General features: G+C 48.7%; 1 protein-coding gene across 1 annotated transcript in view; it reads left to right on the top strand.

Moving 5' to 3' along the window:
• Positions 1-22,488, top strand: part of CHD1 (chromodomain helicase DNA binding protein 1) — a 2,212,767-nt gene that overhangs the window by 787,345 nt on the left and 1,402,934 nt on the right. Inside the window, exon 14 of the mRNA XM_069625454.1 lies at positions 3,958-4,148. Coding sequence (XP_069481555.1) covers positions 3,958-4,148 — 191 coding nt within the window. The remainder of the gene's footprint in view (positions 1-3,957; positions 4,149-22,488) is intronic.

Genomic DNA, 22,488 nt, shown 5'->3' with positions numbered 1-22,488 from the left:
CCTCCCCCGCTTCCCCTGGTCGGGTGACGTTTAAGATCTTTTCTTCACACATGGGAGGGGGTCACTTCAGACCAGTGGGGGCTCAAGACCCTATACCATGGTTACTGTATAGTGTTCCACCACCCACCTCGATACCGCCCACCAACATCCATCGCCAGCACACCTGCAGATTCTGCTGGAAGAGGTGCAGATCCTTCAAGAAAAGGGTGCCATAAAAGTTGTCCCCATTCATCAGTTAAACAAGGGTATTTATTCAGTGTACTTCCTTGTACCCAAAAAGGATCTCACCATGTGCTAAACTTGTGCCCAGCGAATAAATTTGTCAAACCACAAAAGTTCAGAATTACAACTTTGCAGGAAGTAATACCCCTGTTGACATGGGGATGACATGGCCACATTGGATATGAAAGATGCATACTTTCATATTTCAATGTTGCCGGCGCACAGAGTACCTAAGATTCATGATACAGGACTAGTACTATCGGTTAACGGTCCTTCCCTTCGACATTGCCTCAGCCCCAAGGGTGTTTACAAAGGTACTAGAGGTAGTAGCCGCTCACCTGCACAGTCAGTCCATTCTATTTCAGTCTATCCATACCTCAACGACTGACTAATAACAAGGGATTCGTACAGAACATGCCTGTCAAATACCCAGAAGACAGTAGATCTCCTCTTCGGTCTGGGATTCTCGATCAATGAGAAAAAGTCCAGCCTAGTCCAACAATTTCTGGGGGTTCTTATTCAGACCAAATACAGGCTTGTCTTCCCCTCCAATGAGAAACATGCTGTTCCAGATCCCTCACTATGTAGCCAATTGCGAGGTGACCGTAGGCAAAGCCATGTGGCTGTTAGGGATGATGGCTTCCTGCCTTTATCTAGTTGCATGCTCAAACGTGCGAGTTGGACTAGTCTTGCCCCATGCAAAAGTGGCTCTCAAGCCAATGGTGTCAGGCCAGCAGACAATGGGACGATCTAGTGATTGTCTCGGCAGCCCTCGCCATAGACGCCCATCTGACTTGGTGGGTGGGGAGGGGGCTTGCCTCCTTCATCAGACGGCGCACAGCGTTTGGCCCCCAGTGGTAGAATCCAAACACATAAAACTGTTGGAATTGCTGGCAGTATTCAAAGCCCTAAAGGCCGTTCAAACACACCTGCAGGCAAGGACATCCCTAGTCCTCACGGACAGCACCACGGCCATGTATTACCTGAACAAGCAAGGGGGCACGCACTCTCCAGGGCCATCCAAACTGTCTCAGAACATATGGAAATGGGCTCTCAAACACAAGATGTTCCTCCTGTCGCAACAAGTTCCAGGGGAGCTCAATCTTCTGGCGGACGTGCTCAGCAGAGACTTCCCACTAACCAGTACAGTACGAGTGACGAATGCACGAAGACATTATTCTCAACGTCTTCGCAGACTGGGGCTTCCCAGAGATCGATTTGTTTGTGACTCTGCAGAACGCACAATGCCCAGATTACACCTCCAGGTACCCGCTAAACCACTCCAATGGGAGCGGTATATGGATAGCATGGTCAGGAAAATTTGTCTAGGCTTTTCCGCTCGACTCCCCTACTCAACAAGATAGTGCACAAGATGCAACAGGAACCAGTCACGATGATTCTGGTGGCCCCGATATGGGCCCGCCAGCCCTGGTTCTCTCATCTGATGGCAATGTCAGTCTCATCTGCTAGGAAACTGCCATGCCCGTACAACATGCTGTCACAGGACAGGGGGGAAACACTCCACCCATACCCGCAAACTCTCAACTTAGTAGCCTGGCTCCTGAGATCATAGAGTTCGGACACCTCCAACTCCCTCTAAGATGCATGGACATTCTTAGAGAATCACGAAAGACTAACACCAGACATTGCTACTCCAACAAATGTAAACGCTTCGTCATCTGGTGCAATTCCAAGAGTGTCAATCCCATCGACTGCTCACCAACACATATTGTCCTATACCTGACTCACCTACTAGATTCAAGTCTGGTCTTCACTTCCCTAAAGGTCCACTTAGCTGCACTATCAGCTTGAACCACATCCCAGAAAAAGGTTTCGTAGTGGAAAATTCCAGTGATCAAGGCTTTTATGGAACGGGTTAAAAGACTTCACCCCCCTATTTCAAACCCAGCTCCCGGATGGGACGTGAATGTTGTACTGACGAGACTAATGGGTACTCTTTGAACCGATGCATAAGGCTACCCTTAAAGCACTCACTTACAAGACCACCTTTTCTGGTGGCAGTCCGATCTAGAAGTAGAGTTGGTAAACTGCAGGCCCTTTGAGATTTTATTTGTATTTTTTTATTTTGTCAGTTCAAGACCCATTTTTCACGATTCACAAGTATATGGTGGTCCTGCGCACTCACCCACGGTTTTCGCCTACATTCATTTGGAAGTTCCATGTGGATCAATCAATAGAAATACCCACCTTTTTCCAGGACCCTACTAACATGGCAGAAAGAAGCCTCCACACACTTGATGTAAGGAGAGCAGTGATTTATTATCTGGAAAAGACTAAACCACTAAGAAAGACAAACCAGTGTTTTGTTTCAGTGGCAGCTGGTAGAGAAGGGGTTCCTGTCTCTAAATCAGTCATCTCAAAGTGGATCGTAAACTGCATCGCACTGTGCTACACTCTTGCTAAGAGAAATCTGCCCTTCAAGCCTAGAGCGCACTCTACTCTGGGCACTGGGGTTTCCATAGCATTCGTTGCAAATGTTACTCTTGAGTCCATTTGTAAAGCAGCAACCTGGAGTACTGTACACACCTTTACACAACATTACTGCCTAGATACTCACTCTAGGTCAGACTCTCAAGCGGGACAGGTGGTGGCAAGACATCTCTTTTCTACTGTTCCTTCACACATCCACCACCATCACTGGATACCGCTCGCTAGTCTAGGCACAGCATGTGATTCTAAGCAGATTAACAAGCATCAGAAGACATGCATTACTCACCTTAATAGCATTTCTGATGGTTGCATCTGCTAATCTGCTTAGATTCAAGTGTGCCCACCCTTCCCCCCTCTTGGAGTAGAAGGAACATAGACATCTTGCACCTTTCTCTCTCTGTACTCATTTAGTCACTGGCTCCCTCACGGCAGAAAAAACACATTCGGAGGGATCTCAATGCGTGAGGGATTTTGGGTACACTACACGTCACGTTAGTGATAGTGTTACAAGCTCGCCCATGTCGACGTCCACCTTTCGATCCTCGAAAGAAAGATGCAATACTCTGCGATTATCACTAGATGTCAGACTATATGCACAGCATGTGAATCTGAGCAGATACAACCATCAGAAATGCTATTACAGTGAGTAATGCATGTTTTACCTGGCTACCTGTATTTACGGATTTCATTGTACAGTTATACAGCTCACATTACCCCTCTTGAGATAAGCCTGGCTGCTCAGTCACTCTACCAACTTGTGTAGTACAGTCCTATATTAAAAGGTGGGTTCCCTTATAAGAAGAGCTAAAGATTGTAAAATCCCACACCAGTTGGACTCTATAAATTCTTACCTAACAGGATGTTGTCCCTGAACAGGGGCGATTCCAGGGCAATTATGTATCATTTAAAAAATTGAAGCCAGGGCAAATGCATTGCCTGTCGAAGTCTCTTCTTCCTTGCTTGCCTTTGTCAAAACTCAATACATGCATGGAAAACGTTTTTCTTTGTCTAGGTTATCCCCATTACCTACACGTCTCTCTCTACCAGCCCATCTCCCCTGCATGCTCCTGAATTAACCTCATGTGCCGCGAGACTGAAAGTACTATCCTACAACTCTAGCACACATTTTCTAGCTTTTCCCAACCTGATTTATCAGGCTTTTCCCTGATGAGTCCTCTTCTAAGGTCTTTTCTGTAATATAATATACTAGACCAGTTATAACCATGTTTTCTTAAAATATTTACATATTAATTTCTAATACCCTTTTGCGTTTTAATATTTTAGTCATTTCTTGGCGGCCTAAGTTGGGCATTTATTGGAGTTGATGAAGCACACCGTTTGAAAAACGATGATTCCTTGCTGTACAAGAGTTTAATTGAGTTCAAGTCCAACCATCGACTGCTTATCACTGGAACTCCTTTACAGAACTCCCTCAAAGAACTTTGGTCTTTGTTGCATTTCATCATGCCAGAAAAGTAAGGCTGAATAGCTTTTATGCTCAATGTTTTGTGTTGTATGTTAATGCCACTGTTACTTAAACATTGCATTCTTAATGGTTTGTTGCTGTTTAAAATGGTATATGTGTACCCATTATATAAATGTGTACCTGCTATTGTCCTCCTGGAACAACTGAGAAACTTTGGCTAGTGCACAATAAGACTTACTTTGAAAGGGTCCTCCATTGTGGATATTGCATCTGCTAGTTAGATCATTAAAGAGCCATGCTTTCTTAGTGTGTTCCCTCCTTTCTTTTTTCAACATTAAGAAGGAACCAATCATGATCTTTTTTTGATCAAATTGAATTCAATTATTATTGTCCCAGTTTATCTTCAGCCTCTTTACTATAGTTTGAGATTTTGCACATGCTTGGTGTTATGAAACTTTACATTTAACGTCCAGAGTCCTTAACAATATTACTTAATGTTTAAAGTGATTGTGGTTTTACATGGTCAAATAGTAGTGCGTCCAAATGTGTTGACCTAAAGAAACATGAGGACTCAAAAATAGTTCACCTTCTGAAGGTTTTTTGAGGGGACAAAGTTTTTTTTTAAAGTTTAGTTTGTTAAACAAATTCACTTCTTGAATCCACCTTGGGGAACAACATTTTATTTTTTTATTTGTAACCAGTACATTATTCATAACAGCTTGTTTAATGAAAGCAGCAAGTATGGACAAGTATTTTTTTTTAATGGCATTTTTAAAATAATTTGCTGCAATTTTAAGTTGGATTTTCAGAACTAGGCTAACGGAGGGTTCCGAGAAGTCAACCTATTTTAGTGAGCACAAAAGACTGCTGGGTCTAGCCAAACGTTGTGTAGCTGAGCAATCAGGCTTGCACTTCAGGAGATATGGGGGTGGTGTAATGGTAGAATGAGACACACAGAGTGCTCAAATTAGGCAGTAGGTGTACCACCCTCTGAGGATACAACCACTAACTATTAGGGTACTTTAGTCAGTGTCTTTCAATACCTTTGGTTAGAAGAAGAGTGGTCCCGCTGTTTTCGGTCTGTTTGCATCGATGCAGATCCTGGTTTCCTGAGCCTCAGTCATGGGGGGGGGGGAGAGGGAGGACATCTGGAGGACTCATTCGGAGGTCGGTGGCAGCTATGGGCTCTTTTCAGATCAGCAGTACTTTGCAGTTTCAGCGCTTGGTAAACCGCACCACTGCAGATCTTGCACACTGGTTGGGCTTCCTTCACTTCTTGAGTCCTGCACTCTGGTGAGAGGACTCGAGCTCTGGTCACACTGCTTCTGGTGACTCCTGGCCGGATTGCAGACGTTGCACTCGACTACAGATTACTCGTCCCCTGGTACTTGGTTCCTGCAACAGCAAAGAAGTACAGCCAGTCAGGGAAGATGGTCCAGTGGAGTTCGTCTCGGGGTTAGTTGGTCCCACTAACCCAAGGGAAGAAGTCGTCCCTTCCGAAGGCGGGGTTCCGCCAAATTGGCAACAGCGTTTACCTTCGTTGTCGTGGCTGGCTCAAGTTCACCAGCTTTAGTCGGGACGTTCAGTCGAAGGTGTTGGACATGCCCTTTGAATGAGACAATCTGTTCGGGAATGCAGTGGATGAGTCTTTGCAAGCCATGAAGACTTACATGGAGGCAGCTCAGGCTTTGGTCACTCTTCAACAAATGGAGGCTGTCCTATCGGCCCTCAGGCAGCAAGTCCCATGGTTCGTCCAAGGTTTTCAGCGGGGGCTCCACCTCTTACCGCCAGCCCTCCAGATCTTTGGCCCGGGGAAACCAACAGGGGCCAATCCAAGACCTTCAGGGGAGGATGTCGTCACCAGGGTCCCCAGAGTGGCCCTTCGACATCCAAGCAGGATTGAACCGGCTGTGGCCTTGCCCCCCCAGTGCACTCTGGTAGGAGGCCGACTGGCCAACTTAATCGGCGTGTGGGAGATCATCTCCACTGACTGTTGGGTGCTGGCTGCACCCTGGAGTTTCAACTGAAGTGTCCCTGTATACCACCGGTGGCCAATCAAGAGAACCACGTCCCTCAGCTGCTGCTGGAGGTGCGGGCCATGCTACGGAAAGGCGCGATCAAGCTCCTCCCAAGGTGGCTCCGGAGTGTACTCAAGAAGACCAGCGGCTGGAGGCCTATCCTGGACCTCCGTCGTTTAAACAAATACATCATGTCCCAAAAGTTCTGGATGATCACGTTTCAGCACATGCTCTGTCAGCTAGAAGAGGGGGACTTCCTGTCGTTGCTGGACTTGGAGGATGCCACTACCAATTGAAGGCCCTTCCCTTTGGATTGAAATCGGCGCAAAGGGTTTTCACCAAGTGCCTGGCGCCAATGGCGGCGTACCTACGGTGGCAGGGGATCCACATCTACCCTTACCTGGACGACTGGCTCATCAGGGTGTGCTCAATGTGGTGAGTTCCCTGCGTGTCTTTCCACGCCATTCTCGTTTAGATAAGACGCCCTTCAGGAATAGGTAGAGGAAAATTGATATTGGGTGCAGTTGGAGGGCTTCCTCTAGCTCTGAAATTGGTATGAATTTGCCCGCTCTCCATAGCTGTCCAACTCTTTCAAGCCCAGCGTCAAACCAGGTTTGGTACCTGGGGTGTTCCGGAATTTCCTCTGATTCCCGGGGCCCATAGGTGGCTCAGGGGGGGCGGCCATGTTGTTACTCCTGTCATCCCTTTCCCTTCTCTCCATATGTCCCATATCGTCCCCAGGACTGGATGGGCACACAGTTTTCGTGTGAGCTTTGCTCTGGAGACCCATAGCCACTCCGAGAGGGTCACCGGGATCAGGTTTTCGTTTTCCAGTTGGACCCATTGTAGGTCTTTTCTCTCTCTCAGGTGGGGAACGAGGACTCTTAGCTTGACTGCCTGATAGTATTGCTCAATGTCAGGGAGGCCTACTCCGCCTTGCTCTTTGGGGAGTATAAGAGTTTCATATGATATTCTTGGATTCTTCCTGGCCCATAGGAATCTGAGTATCGCCCTTTTCACTTGCTTAAAGAAATTCTCTGGAATCCTCACAGGGAGAACTTGGAATGGATATAGGAAGTGTGGGAGACTGACCATCTTGATGGCGTTGAGGCGTCCCATCCATGAAATCGTGAGGGGTTGCCATCTCTCCAGGTCACCTTGGAATGCGATGAGTAATTGTGGGAAATTGGCCGTGTATATATCGGCAATATTTCTCGTCAGGTTGATGCCTAGGTACTGGAGTGTAGGGCCTCTGATAGTAAGGCTAATTGGGTGAATTCAGGGAGCTGGTGCTCATTAGGCTTGTGTAGCGGGAAGAGAATAGATTAGGTTCTGTTGATGTTTAAGCCTGATAGTGCGCCATATTCCTCAATCAGTTGTATAGCACGAGGTATTGAAGTCATGCGGTTTTGCACTTGGAGTAGGATATCGTCAGCATATAAGGCCAATTTGTATTCCCTTCCTTGGACGCGTAGGCCCTCTACGGCTTCATCTGCTCTGATCGTTTGTGCTAGGGGCTCCAAGGATAGTGCGAATAATATTGCTGTGAGGGGGCATCCTTGCCTTGTTCCTCTACTCAGGGAAAAGCAGCGCAAGTACTGTGAGTTCACTGATACACATGCTTGTGGTGAGGTGTATACTGCTTTAATTCCTCGTAGAAGCTCTGGGCCAAGGCCTATTTTTTTCAGTGTTGCTTCCAAGAAGGACCATTCGACTCTGTGAAACGCTTTCTCAGCGTCGATTGAGAGTAACGCAGGGGTGTTTGGCATTTTCTTGGCCTCATGTATCAAATGGAGGGTCTTGCGGGTGGAATCAGCACCTTGTCTACCGAGGATGAACCCAACCTGGTCCGTATGAATTATTGCGGGCATGTGTGTTTCCAGCCTTGCAGTGAGGACTTGCGTATATATTTTGGCGTCTATGTTAAGAAGGGAGCTTGGGGTCTTTGCCGTCTTTAGGGATGTCTGCGATTTATGCTTCAGAGAAAGATTTGGGCGCTGACCCGGTCTGGAGAATGTGGTTAAAGAGCTTGACCATAGATGGGAGGACTCTATGAAGGTTTTGTAAAACCCTGCCGTGTATCCATCGTTCCCTGGGGCTTTCCCATTGGGGAGCCTTTTTATTGCATCTCTTATTTCTTCATCAGTGATGGGGGGGCTTCAAGCGCTTCCGCTATTTCTCAGGTTAGTCTTGGCAATCCTATTCATATATTCATTCATTGCCTCCTCATCTGGTACGGCTTCAGAGGTATACAGTTTCTCGTAGAAATTGGCAAAGGCCTCGGGGATGTTGGTGGGGTGCGTTACTTGAGGATCCTTTCCGTTTTCTATGGATGCCACCCATCTTTCAGCTCGCTGTCCTCTTAGCCTGGCTGCTAGTAGCGTGTCTGCTTTATCTCCTTTCTCGTGTTTCTGTTTCAGGAATTGGAGTTTACGAGCAACTTGTCCGATCTCCAGTTGCCGCAGTTCCTTGCACTTCCTGGACGCCTCTGCTATTCTCTTTCCTCTCTCGGCCTCAGTGGATTGTGCTCCACTGTTTAATTGTGCTATTTCGATTCTGAGCTTGTTCTCTATCAGTGTTCGCTCCCTTTTCTTTGTGGCCCCTTCTCTCAATAGTGTTCCTCTCCAAGTGGCTTTCCCTGCCTCCCATACTGTGTGTATTGAGATCTCGCCTGTGTTTCGTTCGAAGTATTCGCCAATCTCTGTTGCCATTTGTTAATGGAATACTGGGTTCTTCCAAAGTGTTTCATTACATAGCCATTTCGAGGTCCTACGGTGGAGCACCATTTGGCTAAGGGTGGCTGTGACCATATCATGGTCCGACCATGTTATGGGGACTATCTTTGCTGTAGACCTCGCTTCAATCAGCCCCGGGGTGAGATATATGTAGTCAATCCTGGTATAAGTGGCATGTGGTGCCGAGTAGAATGTGAATCCTGCTTGGTGGGGGTTCATGTGGTGCCATGTATCATTTAGCTTGTATGTGTTCATCATCTCACTTCTGGGCGGCCAGCATCAAGTGGCATTTTTGCCTGCGGATTACCGGCTTGTCTGTCTAGCGTGCGGTCTGCCCACATGTTGAGGTCGCCTCATAGGATCACTTCACCTTCCGCTTAGAGCATGACTTTGGGGGTCATATGTTGCAGGAATCTGGACTGCCCGGTATTGAGGGCGTATATGGAGGCGAGTGTGATGATGGCGCCCTGTATGCTGCCCACCAGCGTAATTGCTCTACCGCTTAAGTCTGCCCACGTTTTCTGGACTTTGAATTTTAGTTCTTTGCTGACTAGAATGCTCACACCGGCCTTTCGGAGCGGGCCGGAGCCCCAGTGTTCCGTTCCAAATCTGGTGAAGAGAACTGTTCCTTCTTCTCCTCCTATATATCCTGTTTCTTGTAAGAAGAGTATATCAAGATTGGCCCTTTTAAATTCCCAGGCTACTAGGGACCTTTTAGTGTGAGAGTTTAGTCCCTTGACTTTGAGTGTTCCGATTCTGATCGGGCCGAGCCTGTCGGGTGTTGAGCCGTTTTTATTAGCCATTAGTGGTATGTCTTTGTCTGCTCACTGGGTCCCTTGGTTCATCACTGGCTGTCAACGGCGCATGGTCGTACTTTCAAATGTACTTGTCTGTCTTGGGCTTCAACATTTTCATCCCCCTGCTGCCCCACCCTCTTTGCTGTTCATCAGTCTGGCCCTTCCTTCCCCCCCTTAACCCCCATACACTACCTCCCCCCTCCTGTCCAGATCTTCCATCTTTGGTTGGTGGCGTCCGATTTGGACCTTAACATTTTGAGCCACCTTCCCGCCCCCCCCGATCCATATAACATAATGTTAACTTCTGTGAAAGGATATATGTTGCTACATGCAGTTTCGTGGGCCCACTTTGGCTGGTCGTTCCACCCCCCCTCCAGGGGAGAAACTTCTCGGGGAGTTTATTCTCCTGTTGAAGCGTTTTGGAGTTTGGGTTGTCTGGTCTTTGGTGGTCTGTTGAATAGCATCTCTTGGCTACTCCTGTGCACAGCTCTGACCGACCGTACGTTGTTTTCATTTTTCGCTGTCTGATGTGTAGTTGCCTTGCCTGTATTTCCTCGATCCTTTCACTTTTTTCCTTCGCGGGCCCTGACATTCCGTTCGCCCTCCGTCCTGCATGGGTTCTTCGCGTTTTCCTCCCTCTGGACTCGTTCCCAGGAGTTCAGCGATACAGTCTCGAATCTCCCCTTCTAAGGTCGGCCGTATTCTCCTACTTCCATGTTCAAATGAGAGGGAGAAAGGATATCCCCATCTGTATCGGGTTTCTTGGTCTTTAAGCCATTTCATCAAGGGGCTAAAGATGCGTCTCAGGGTCAGGGTGAGCGCGGATAGGTCCTGAAAGATGGTTATCTGGGCTCCCCCCAGAGTGAGTGGACCTCCGGATCTGGCTTTCTCTAAGATCTTGGCTCTGTCCTGGTACCTGTGGAATCTGGCACCGACCGATCTAGGGCCACCGGGTGGACCTGCGGCCCTGTGTATCCTCTGTTTTTGGCTCATCGATGTCTTCATCTGCTGTCAGGATTTTGATAATATCATGGACCGTTTTCTTGAGGTCTCCCTCTGTTTCCCCCTTGCGTTGCGGGATGCCGCAGAAGCAAAGATTATTGCTTCTCTTGCGATTTTCCAAGTCATCCATTTTTAGCCGGAATTCCTCTTCCTTTTTCTCTATATCTCTTATTCTTAAGTCCATTTGAGTTTCAAGGGTATCTATGGAGGCTTGGTTATTCTCAACACCTTAAAGTCTTTACTCAATGTTATCCATTCTCCATGTTATCTGATCTATTTTGCCAACTAAATTGGCTCCCATATTTATCTCATTCAGTAGGGCTGCGATGTCACCCTTAGTGGCTGCTGCACCTGTCTCCGAGGCGTCCATTGTCTTTTTGTTAGTTGACTCGAGAGCCGGCAGCGCTGGGGTATAGGCGTATTTGGCCAATTTTACCTTAATGTTCATGAGGTATTTGCTGCAGAGGAGGCGGCACACGCCTCAAACCTGGGGGCCTAACCCTCTGTGCAGTAATTTGTATAGGTGGCTTCCGAATGATTCCAGTGTTGGCTTGCTGGGTTGGTTTGTGGGCAGGAGGCTGGTGTGTGTTTCGTAGGCCTCCTTGATTCACCGTGCACAATGTCCGAGCCATAGGTGGCGCAGGGTTTCTTTCTTGTTAGTTTGCTGACTAGTTTACTGCCTAGCGGTTCCTTCCTGATGTGTACCCCAGGGGCCGGCAGGGTGCGGGCCCTCCACACTGTGCTGTTGGTGTATGCTTTCTGGTGGCTCTCTACTTGGGATATGCTCTATACCCCCTTCTTCATTCAGCCCTCCCCAACTGGGTGTGTGGTAAATTGCTTTCGAGGGGATTGGTTCCTCCGACGTATTCCATATCTATGACAGGTAATCACCACAGCTTTGCTGTGGTGATTACCTGTCATTTTCTGCGTCCTGCGTCGTTGTCGATACGCTGTCCCCAAAGGCATCCGTCGAGCCAACGTCACCGGATGTTATTAAAGACGCCCGTAGCCTCAGTTCTGTTTTTACCGCGAACGTGTTCGCTTCAGAGATCTCTGCGCACCTCGGTTCTTCTGAGTTATATTGTTTCGGTTCTTCAAACCTGTTAGTTTGTGAAGATATCATGTGTTCGTCTTCTACCCCGCGGCTGGGTTTCAAGTAGTGTCGGGACTGCGGTTCCATGATGTCGCTGACGGGCCCGCAAAACGTCTGCCTCTGGTGCCTGGGTGAGGACCACGCCACGGATGATTGTGGCGATTGCCAGTCGTGAACATCGAAGGCCTTGCGGGAGCGGAAGAAGCTTTGTCGGTAGGGTTTCCAAGCCCCGAAAGTCAAAATACACTGGGCTTTCGACCGACAATTTGAGGGTCGACTCTGCGTCGTCGGCGTAAGTCCAGGGGGGTCTTGGTCCCAGAGTGGTTCCCGCCAATACTCTGCCTCTTTGAGGCATTCACGGAAGCGCAGTCACTGGTCGCCTTCCTCGTCCGAGGACTCTGCCCGTCTGCGGGTTGCTTGTCCCAACAAGCACACTACTCCTGCGGAATGAGATGCCTTTCTGTTAGGCAGAAACCTGTGCAGTTCCCTCTGGGACCACTGAAAAAGATTTAAGACTACAGGTGTTTGGCAGTAAACCCACTTGGTAGCAGTCTGTACCACACAGATTAACTTGGTAGCTGTGGCTGAGTAGTCAGACTTCCCTCAAGAAGAGTTAGGCAGTATACAGAGTATTCACAATGGGTCAAAAGAACATAGTAGAACAAGTAAACACTAACCAGGGTTTGGTGTAAAAGAGATATAATTATTTATTTAAAACCACATCTAGAAAAACACCCAGGAACTAATAGTAAGCAATTCAAAAACACGGTCACTAAAAGATATACCCTCCCTTAGAAGAATATTAGACAAGTCTTAAGTAAAGCCCCACTTATTTTCAGACAGCAGTGAGCGCTTAACGCAGATGGAACTCTAATAATTCGTTTTAAAAGGGAGAGAAAAGCAGAGAAATTGAAACATATCCCAACACTTTTACAAGAACACAACAAGAGAGGAAGGCAAAGTAAAACCGTGAGTTTAGAGTTCAGTAGGCCGGATCCACTTTAAGGGGATCAAAACGAAATGTGGCCAAGGTCACACGGTTGAAGTGCACAAAAGTCTTGAAACGGTTCAAAAAGAGTTGGACCAAAGAAAGGGACCAGTTAGAAGGTCAAGGCGGCCAGCCCAGTCCAGAAGGTTAAGGGGTTATTATTACCTTGTAGCAATCTTTAGAAAGGGAAGCCTGACGGACACGGTACCATAAAGTGGTGAGAATACTCCAGCGGGGGCAGTTGTTCCTGGCAGCATATGCAAGTCGGTGCTTCGTCCGGGGGAAGAGAGGATCTCGGGGAGGAAGACAGGAGTCCGTTGCACTGCCAGGGAAGAAACCGGCCGCAGAGTTCTCAGTTAAAAGGAACGGTCCTTTAGTTTGCGGTCCAGTGTTAAGTGGCTATCCGGTTGCCGGGGTGCTTGGCACGGGCAATTCGACCACAAGCCGGTCTGGGGTGCGAAGAGAAGAAGGTAAACTGGTTGTGCCCACCAGTCAGGGGAAGAAGCCTCTCCAGCCGGGAGATCTTCTCCGTCGTCGGGAAGTGGTGAGTTGGTTCCGCAGGGCTCCACCGGTGGTGTCGTCGTGGTAGGTCGGCTCAGCTTCTCCCTCGTCAGATTCTCAGGCCCTGCTTTTATGCAGCACACCCCCATTCACTCAGCCTAGCTGTCAATCAAACATGCTAAGTGGTGAGCCGGCCGGCTCACCACTTGGGCCAATCACACAAGAGTGCGACTTGAGTTACCAAGGTAACTCAGTCCAGGGTGCCTAAACCCCCTCCCACACCTGTGGTACCCAGACAGAGTGGCACCACTTTTGGAGGCTTCTGTGGAGAAGCCTGCCAAAAAGTGGAACAAAGGGCTCGACTTGGGTTGGAGTCACAGAAGAGAACACACACGCCATTTTAGAATAGAGTCCTGGCAAATAATACCAACCGGCGAATTAAAATTAAATAAATAAACCAGCGATATGTTCGAGGCTATGAGAATTAAATAATTAAAGTTGGTAGCCTCGAACAATGGGAAAATCTCATAGGAATATATTCGCGGTCGAATATAAAAAGTAGTATCCACTGCCACCAGCCAAAACTCGATCAGGGGGGATGGGGACGTGCCCCCTCGACTAACAGACCCCGGGGCAATCGAATTGCCCCGACCAGTACGTCCACAATATGATGGTTTGTACTGGTTTCTGTTAATAATTTGGGACTAGTAAAGCCATTGGTGACTTTACATGCCCTGGGAGACAGTAGTCAGTCCCAGGGTATGGAGTCTATGATGGGGTGTCACTATGACACCCCGGTGTTACTGCACGGATGGTGCTGTGTACACACATAGTAAAAACACATGAAACCCTATGGAGTAAAGGACACCATAGCCCATAAAACACATAGCAGTCAAAGGAACACCATAAATCATGTCCAAGAGTGAGGGTAAAAGAGTCTCACTCTTGGCAGGAGAAAAAAACAAACTCCAGAAATCCAGCAAAGCTACTGGGGGACTCACTAGGTTAGGAAATTCAGCCTAAAGAGAGAATTCACCCTAACACTTTCGCATGGAGGAGATGATGGCGATTTTTCAATTGCAGGGCTCCGTTCCGTCCGCGCCTTTGAAAGAAGCCGGCAGGGAACGTACTAGGGCCACCGCTCGCACGCCTTCGGGCTCGGGTGGTCGGGGTGATCATCGGGCGCCTTCGCGGTCCCGATCAGACAAGGTGGATCGCTCTAGTCATGCCCGCTCCAGGTCTTGGTCCTCGAGGCCCACAAGACTGTCAGAGCCTGTGAGGTCTTCGAAAAGACGTGGACGCCATCAGCACCATGTCATTCGAGGGACTCTCTTGAGGCTCCGTCTCTGAGGAAGTCATTGGCGCCGAGGCTGTTGAAGGACATGCTCGGGGCTCAGCCTTTGAGGCCTGTGTCGAGGCCATCGGCGCCACGCTTGATGCCGATTTTGTCGATGCTTTTCGAGGATGCTTTATCGGAGGTACCCCGTGGTTCGGTGGAAACCCTGAGGAAGGCCCTGAAGAAGTCTGTGAGACCCATCTTTGAGCCTTTTTCTGTGCTCTCCACCAGGGATTTATTCCAGCCTCTGGATTATATTTCTGAGGTGGAGGAAGGGACTGGGGAAGGTTTGGTTCCGGTTGAGGATCCTGACGAGATATTGTCTGGTCATAGCCAGATTGAAGACTTGCGTCAGTCTTTGCACGACGCCAGTGGTCTTGATGCCTCCCCGAAGGTTGAGTTTGGCAGGCCCGAGCCTGGTACGCATGCTGACTCTTCGTACAGGCGGCTGACGTCGAGGGTGACAGAGTACTTGGGGTGGTCTGCGCCACCAGTAGATTTTCTGCAGGATGACCTTACAGATATCTTGGACCAAGGTCCACCAACTGACCCGGTACTGCCATTCCATATGGCCTTGCAAAGAAGGGTGGCAGCGGCTTTGACTGCTCCGGATAGTCTCCTGGCAGTGAGCAAGTCGTTGCCGAAAAAGTACCGCCCAGCCAGTGGCGACCCCGGCTACTTGTCGATGCACCCTACTCCAGAGAGTTTGGCGGTGCAGGCGGATACGGCCCCAGCAAAACAGGCGTTGTACCCTACCATCCCTCCTGATAGGGACGACAAACGTTTTGATGGTTGGGCGAAGAAAGTTTTTTCTTCAGGGGGTATGGCTTTGAAGGCAGCCAACTCTGTGTGTTCCTTAGTGCGTTTCACTCATACTCTGTGGAATTGTTTCATTGGCGGCTGAGCATATTCCCGAGGGGGAGGAAAGGGATGGCATTCTTGCTCTGGTACAGGATGGCAAGGATGCCATGTGTGAATCTGTTCAGTCGGGTCTGGACGTGGCAGACGGTGTCAGCCGGTCCATGGCGGCGAGCACCGTGATGTGCAGGTTTACGTGGTTGCGGAAGTCGGGGTTTGCTCCGGATGTACATGCCCAGCTTCTCAACATGCCCTTTGATGGTGACCATCTTTTTGGCAGCAAGGCTGACGAGAGCTTTGAGAGGTTGCAAACCTCCAAAGCTGCAGCAAAGTCGTTGAGTGCTGCAGTTCGCTAACCTCTGCCTTTTCGTCGTAGGGGACAGCAATGGAGGGGAGGTTCCTTTCGATACTACTCTTCCTTTGGTAGATCGAGGGGAGCTGCAAGTCAAAGGGGCCAACGTAGGAGTACCAGAGGTGAAAAACAAGGTACTCGAGGTGCCAAGGCCGCTCGATCAGTTGCCTCTTTGCCCTCAGGCACTGCCGCAGCCACTTCAGCTCAGTCATGAGGCCATGCCCCATGGTTCGCCGGTTGGGGGAAGGCTGGCGCAGCATCTTGTAGAATGGCGTGCCATTACTTCAGATGTGTGGGTACTGGAGATCATAGTCCACGGCTACTGTCTTCCTATCTGGCAGAGGCCTCACAACAATTATCCAGGGACTCTTTCTTTGAAGAGTCCGGATCCGCTCCTTGCGCAGGAAATCAAATCCCTGCTGGAGAAAGGCACCATAGAACTGGTGCCTGTAGCGGAGAGGAACAAGGGATGGTATTTCCCTTATTTTTATATTTCAAAGAAAGATGGGGGATTGAGACCCATCATGGACTTGCGTGGTTTGAACAAGCTCCTCACTAAGGACAAGTTCAAGATGGTTACTCTCTAAATCCTCCAGGCCCTTCAACCTCAGGACTGGTTTGTGTCTCTCTACCTCAAGGACGCTTACTTTCATGTGCCGATTCATCCCAAGCCTAAGAAGTACCTGATCTGATGAAGGGGGCTCCATTTTGGCTACCCTAGTCGGAGGCGACGATAGTGACGGACGCATGCCTCACGGGATGGGGAGCTCATGCCAACGAGTTGACAGTCAGCGGTCATTGGTCTCGTCGGAGTCCAGGCTCCATAGCAATCTGTTGCCGCTGATGGCCGTCAGGCTTGCCCTGAAGGATTTTCTGCCGAGGGAAGAATGTCCTGATTCTGACAGACAACACAGTGACCATGCACTACCTCAAGAAAAAGGGGGGGGGGCAGGGTCACTTCCTCTGTGAAGGGAGGCGATGCTGCTCTGGTTCTGGGCCATCCAGCAGGACATTTTGATCTCAGCAGTTCATCTGGCCGGAGACGAAAACGAGACGGCGGACGCTCTGAGCAGGCAGAGCGCGATCTCTCACGAGTGGGAGCTGGCTCAGGAGATTCTCCTGGAGATCTTTGCCCTTTGGGGGACCCCACAAGTGGATCTCTTCGCCTCCAGTGTCAACCGGAATTGCGAAAGGTTCTGCTTGCTGGAATTTCCTCCAAGAGGAGCCTTGGGGGACGTGTTTGTGGTGGAGTGGTCCTTCCCACTGCTGTACGCGTTTCCTCCACTCCCCGTCTTTCTGCAAGTGCTGCGGAGGTTACGGAGGTTCGGTTCCCGGATGATCCTCATTGCTGCGGCATGGGCCAGGAGAACGTGGTACCCTGACCTTCTCAACTTGTCAATCTGTCCTCGATGCTGTCTTCCCTACCGAGACGATCTGCTCTCACGGGAGGGGCGTCAGGTTCTCCATCCAGAGGTCAGATCCCTCAACCTTCAAGCTTGGCTTCTGAAAGGTTGAGGTATAAGGATTGGGTCCTCCCTGAAGACATGATGGAGGTGTTGCTTTTGGCCAGACGGCCTGCAACAAAGTCCCTGCACCGTTGCCGTTGGAGGAAGTTCTGCGACTGGTGCAGGGTTCAGAATGTGGATCCTTTTTCATGTGACATTCCTGTGGTGCTGTCCTTTTTATTCTCCTTAGCCCACAAGGGCCTGCAAGTGGGTACCATTAAAGGTTACCTCGCGGCGCTGTCCATATTTAAGCGCTCGTCTGAGGAGTGTTCTTATTTTAAGATGTCTTTAATTTCTCAGTTTCTGAAAGGGCTCACTGTGTTTCCAGGTGCCCGGTTGGGATTTTAACCTGGTTCTAAAATTTCTCATAGGTGCCCCATTTGAGCCTTTACATTCTTGTCCTTTAAGACGGTTAACCCTTAAAACTATTTTTAGTTGCGGTTACTTCCGCTCGCAGAGTGAGTGAGTTGCAGGTACTTTCTGTTAAGCCACCCTTCACGTTGTTTCATAAGCACAGGGTTGTCCTTAGGCTTCGTCCTTCCTTTCTTCCGAAAGTTGTGTCGGAATTTCATTTAGGCCAGAAGGTCATTCTTCCGGCATTTTATCCTCCTTCGCATCCCGGTAAGGAAGAGGAGAGGATCCATAGGTTAGATCCTAGGAGAGCTTTAAGTTTCTACGTTTAACGCATGCCCCGGGTCATAGTGGAGGATCAGCTCTTTATAGGATACGCTGGAAGGCGTTTGGGACATGCTGTTACTAAGCAGACTTTGTCTAGATGGATTATCTTGGCAATTTCTCAATGTTACTGCTTGGCGGGTAAGGACCCTGCGGTAGGCTTACAGGCCCATTCCACTAGGGGTGTGGCTGCCTTTCATGCTCTGCAGAGGGGTGTTCCCATTCATAACATTTGTGAAGCAGCCACATGGGTTTCGGTCCATACTTTTGTAAGACGCTACTCCCTAGATTCTATCCATGGGCAGGATCTGGCCTTTGGCAAGGCGGTCCTTTATTCTGCAATTTAATTGGGCATTCTAAATTTCTAAATTCTTTTCACTCCTCCTTACGTTGGTACTGCTTTGGGAGTCTGTCATAGATATGGAATAAGTCGGAGGAACCAATCCCCTCGGAGAACAAGTTACTTTCTTACCTGGTAACTTTCTTTCGATGGGATGTTCCGACGATGCATTCCATATCATTCCCTCCCAGCCTGCCCCGCTATAGAATTTCTTATGCGATTGCAGTTTACGTTTCCGCAAGGCTTTCTGTGGTCATACTGGCAGAAGATTGGTGCCACACGTTCTGGGGAAAAACTACAACTGAGGCTATGGGCGTCGTGCATCTTACTTATAACATCCGGTGATGTCGGCTCGATGGAGGCCTTTGAGGACAGCGTATCGACATCATCGATGCAGGACGAAGACGGCGAAAATTTTCCAAAGCAGCACAGCTGTGGTGATTACCTGTCATAGATGTGGATTAAATCGTCGGAACATCCCATCGAAAGAACGTTACCAGGTAAGAAAGTAAGTAACTTGTTCTTCTGCTGTGCAGTACCTGTCTACTGGTTGTTCCTCGTGTTTGCTGTCTTCGCTTTCCTATTCCTTTGGTGCGGAGTAGCTGTTGGTTGTTGCCTGTGCTGGTTTCGGGGCTTTTGTGTTTCCCGTTGTCTCCTGATGCTGGGTGTGCCTACCACCAATTGTGGGCATCCCCGAAGCTCGTCCCTTGTGGGGTGTGAGTAGGGATGTATTAATATATTAAAGGCACCATCAATGACATCAATCACTTGTTGCTTTTCCCTTTGCTTAGCATATGGTCTGCCGAGGAGGTTGGTAGACCGTTGTCTGGTACCAGTTTGCTAGGCCACACCAGCTTTCTGTCTCTTCCAATGGGATCCATTTTATCAAACAGCTGTGGAAGGATGCCGGAAAACGTTGTCCATCAATTAAGCCTAACTTAGAGCGTTTTCAATTGGGTGCAAATATCTCTCCATCTCGAAAGTACCTATTGGGAACTGGTGCACTTTGCCGTCCTGCAGGAGAACATGAGTCAGTATTTCAACTAATGGATACCTTAAGAGTTGTGTCTGCGGCGCTCAGGCGCCCGCGGGTAGGTGCCCCGGCCTCCTCCTTGGCCCACGCACTTCAGCCAGCTGCTATGTCGGGGGGGCCGGGGATAGCAAGCGTCCCGCCACGGCGCGCAGGCCGCTGTCTGGGGTGCCACACTGGACTCGTGCAGTCCTTCTGTGGGGTCCTCCGCTTTCCATGGGCTCACCCCCGCGCCAACACCCTGCTCGGGGTTGCCGCGGGGCTCCAGGCAATCATCGGATGCAATCTGTGGAGCGCGGGGCTCCCAGGTCAATTATGTCGCGTGGCCTGGACCCCCAGAGGGTGTCTTCCCCCAGCTGCGGTGGGAAAGGGGTCTGCAAAACTCTGTTGTGGCTTGTTTGTGTATGTAGGGGGGGGGGGGGCGGCAGGGTATCCCCAGTGCCCTCGGTCCATGCGTCCACTGCCTCTGAAAGTGTCTGCGGGTCTCTGCTTATGCTCGCCGCGGTTACCTTTTCCATTGCGCATTGTCGTTGTGCTCCAGAGTGTACACGTTGTTTTCTTCCCTTTCTCCGATCTGATTTTACTCTGGCTCTTCATCGTTTTCCAGCCAGGTGGGGGTTCGCGAAGTGGGGGCTCAAATCACTTCTTGGACCCACGGGTGAGGAGCTCGCATGGCGAAGATTCCCATCCGTGCGCCCTCTGGTGGCCAGCTGGGTGAGTAACTTTGAATTTATTATTGAAGTTATCAATTCGGACCTATCACTAGATGATGGAATGTGCAAAGCAGATACTAGCACCGAAAAGACTATTACTGGGTAAAGTAACGCTGGTCATGTATTTATATCAGTGAGTAGAAAATACATTTTAAAGTTAATGTTTCAAACTATACAATTTTAAAATCTATAGGCGGTCTGTTTAATATTTATTGTTGGGTTAGCACCTAAAGGTAAGTTAAGGTTTAACATTGGCATTCCCAACACTACTAGACTCCACATTTTTATAGAACTTAAAACGTAACTTTATCATTTGTTTCCCTGCCCTCCTATTTATTTTTTCAGGTAGTATTTTGAGATGTGTGCGAGTTTGGCAAATGTGCTTGGTGCGGTAGACCATGTTGTTAGTTTTGTTGAATATTTTTCCTTTTGTTTAGTCCCTTGGCATCTTCGGCAACTGTACTGAATGTTGGGTGTGGCGGATGACCTGGTGTGGTTTGTGCAACATTGTTAATTTCAAAATGTTTCATGTATTTTGTCTTTCCCCTCAAATCATGCTGTGCATTAATTATAAGTTGTGTAAGTGTGCATGTTTGTGTTGGGTGCTGCAGGTATTTTTGTGTTTTGCTGTGCATTTCTCATTTTGTTTTGGACCCTGCAAATGTTCACAAATATTGGTCATTTTTTTGGTCTTGAAGTGTGTATTTTGTATTCGGGACAGCAAAATGTGTGTTCTGGAGAATGTTTTTCATTTTGTAGAATATATTTATTTTCACGTTTGTCCCTCAGACCTTTAGTGTGCATGACTGAATACGGTGTGTTGGGCCTATGAATGTGTTTGTGCTTTTGACAATCTTTTCGATTTCACTGTTTATTATTAATTTCCTCTGCCCTCCTTTCCCCCCACCCCTCACTCCCTACTGCTTATAAAAAAGCGGCCCTACTGCGTGTTTGGTGTGGCAGATCATCTTCCGCTTTTCATGTGGAATTGCTATATTCTCCAGCATGGGGTCTGGCATTGATTCACATGCTTATGAATAGTCCCTGTCGTCAGGCTGGGAATCCTCGTTAAAGAAAAAATCAGTTTCAGTTTCACTTCAGAACTGTCTTTCTCCTAATAACCAATCACTGGCCTCTGGGTCATATTGCCCCCAGCCAATGACTGCCCTCTACCTAAGCCCCTCCTCTGGCAACCATCTTCAGATTTTTATTGCACATTCAAGTGTTGGGAGTCCTCGCGCTATTGCTCTCGAGCTTCTACTGCGTATTGTGTTTTTTCAGAGAATTTTCTAAATTTTTTTCAGTCAATTGAGCCTCAAGCTCCAACGATTCATCATCTGATTAACGGGGACCCGTTTTTGGTTGCTTCTATGCCCCTCAATGGCTTATTTTTCATCAAACTTCACTTCTTGGAGGATTCCAGAAGATCCTTGAGGCCTACCCCAGGTGGACATGGCCGAAGACAAAGGAGACCCAACGCCTCTGTTCTGTAGTCCACATCCTGGGCAGATCCTGAATGTCTTCAAGGAGGATGGGCACTCCCAGTGCCTTTACTGCCTACACTCAGACAAATAGCATGTTGTTAGGGAGAATTCTCTGTTAAGGCTAATTTCCCAAACCTAGTGAGTCCCCCAGCAGCTTTGCTGGATTTTTGGGGTTTATTTTTTTCTCCTAAGAGTGAGACTCTTTTTCTCCCACTCTTAGACACGATTTGAGATATCCTTTGACTTTGTAATGTGTTTTATGGGCTATGGGGTCTTTTACTCCGTAGGGTTTCATGTGGTTTTTGGTAAGTGTTACACAGCACCCTCAGTGCAGTAACACAGGGGTGTCATAGTGACCTCCAAACAGACTCCATACCCTGGGACTGACTACTTTCTCCCAGGGCATGTAAAGTCACCATTGACTTTACTAGTCTTAAATTGGGAACAGAACCAGTACAAACCATCATATTGTGGAAGTACTGGTAGGGGTAATTAGATTACCGCTGGGTCTGTTTTTCGAGGGGGCACTGTGCAGTCCCCCCTCGTCGAGTTTCTGGCTGGTGGCAGTGGTCACCACGCGAAATATTCCACCAGAATATTTTCTATGGGATGCTCCCATTCATTTTAAATACACCACTTTTTGGTGCAATGTTAAAGATACCGCCGGGTTATTTATTTAATATTTATTCCCCAGTTGGGTCTTTTTGTCAGAACTCGGTTTTAAAATGGCGTTTGTGTTCGCCTCTGTAACTCCAACCCAGGTTGAGCCCTTTGTTCCACTTTTTGGCGGGCTTCTACACAGAAGCCTCCAAAAGTGGTGCCTCTCTGTCTGGGTCTACAGGATGTGCGGGAGGGGGGGGGGGTTTAGGCAACTCAAGTCGCACTTTTGTGTGATTGGCCCAGTGGTGAGCTGCCTGGCTCACCACTTAGCATGTTTGAGTGACAGCTAGGACTGATGAATG

Source organism: Ambystoma mexicanum, chromosome 6p (assembly GCF_040938575.1).
Source record: "Ambystoma mexicanum isolate Mex_15411 chromosome 6p, UKY_AmexF1_1, whole genome shotgun sequence".
NCBI classification, from domain to species: Eukaryota; Metazoa; Chordata; class Amphibia; order Caudata; family Ambystomatidae; genus Ambystoma; species Ambystoma mexicanum.
This window is presented reverse-complemented; position numbering and strand designations above follow the sequence as displayed.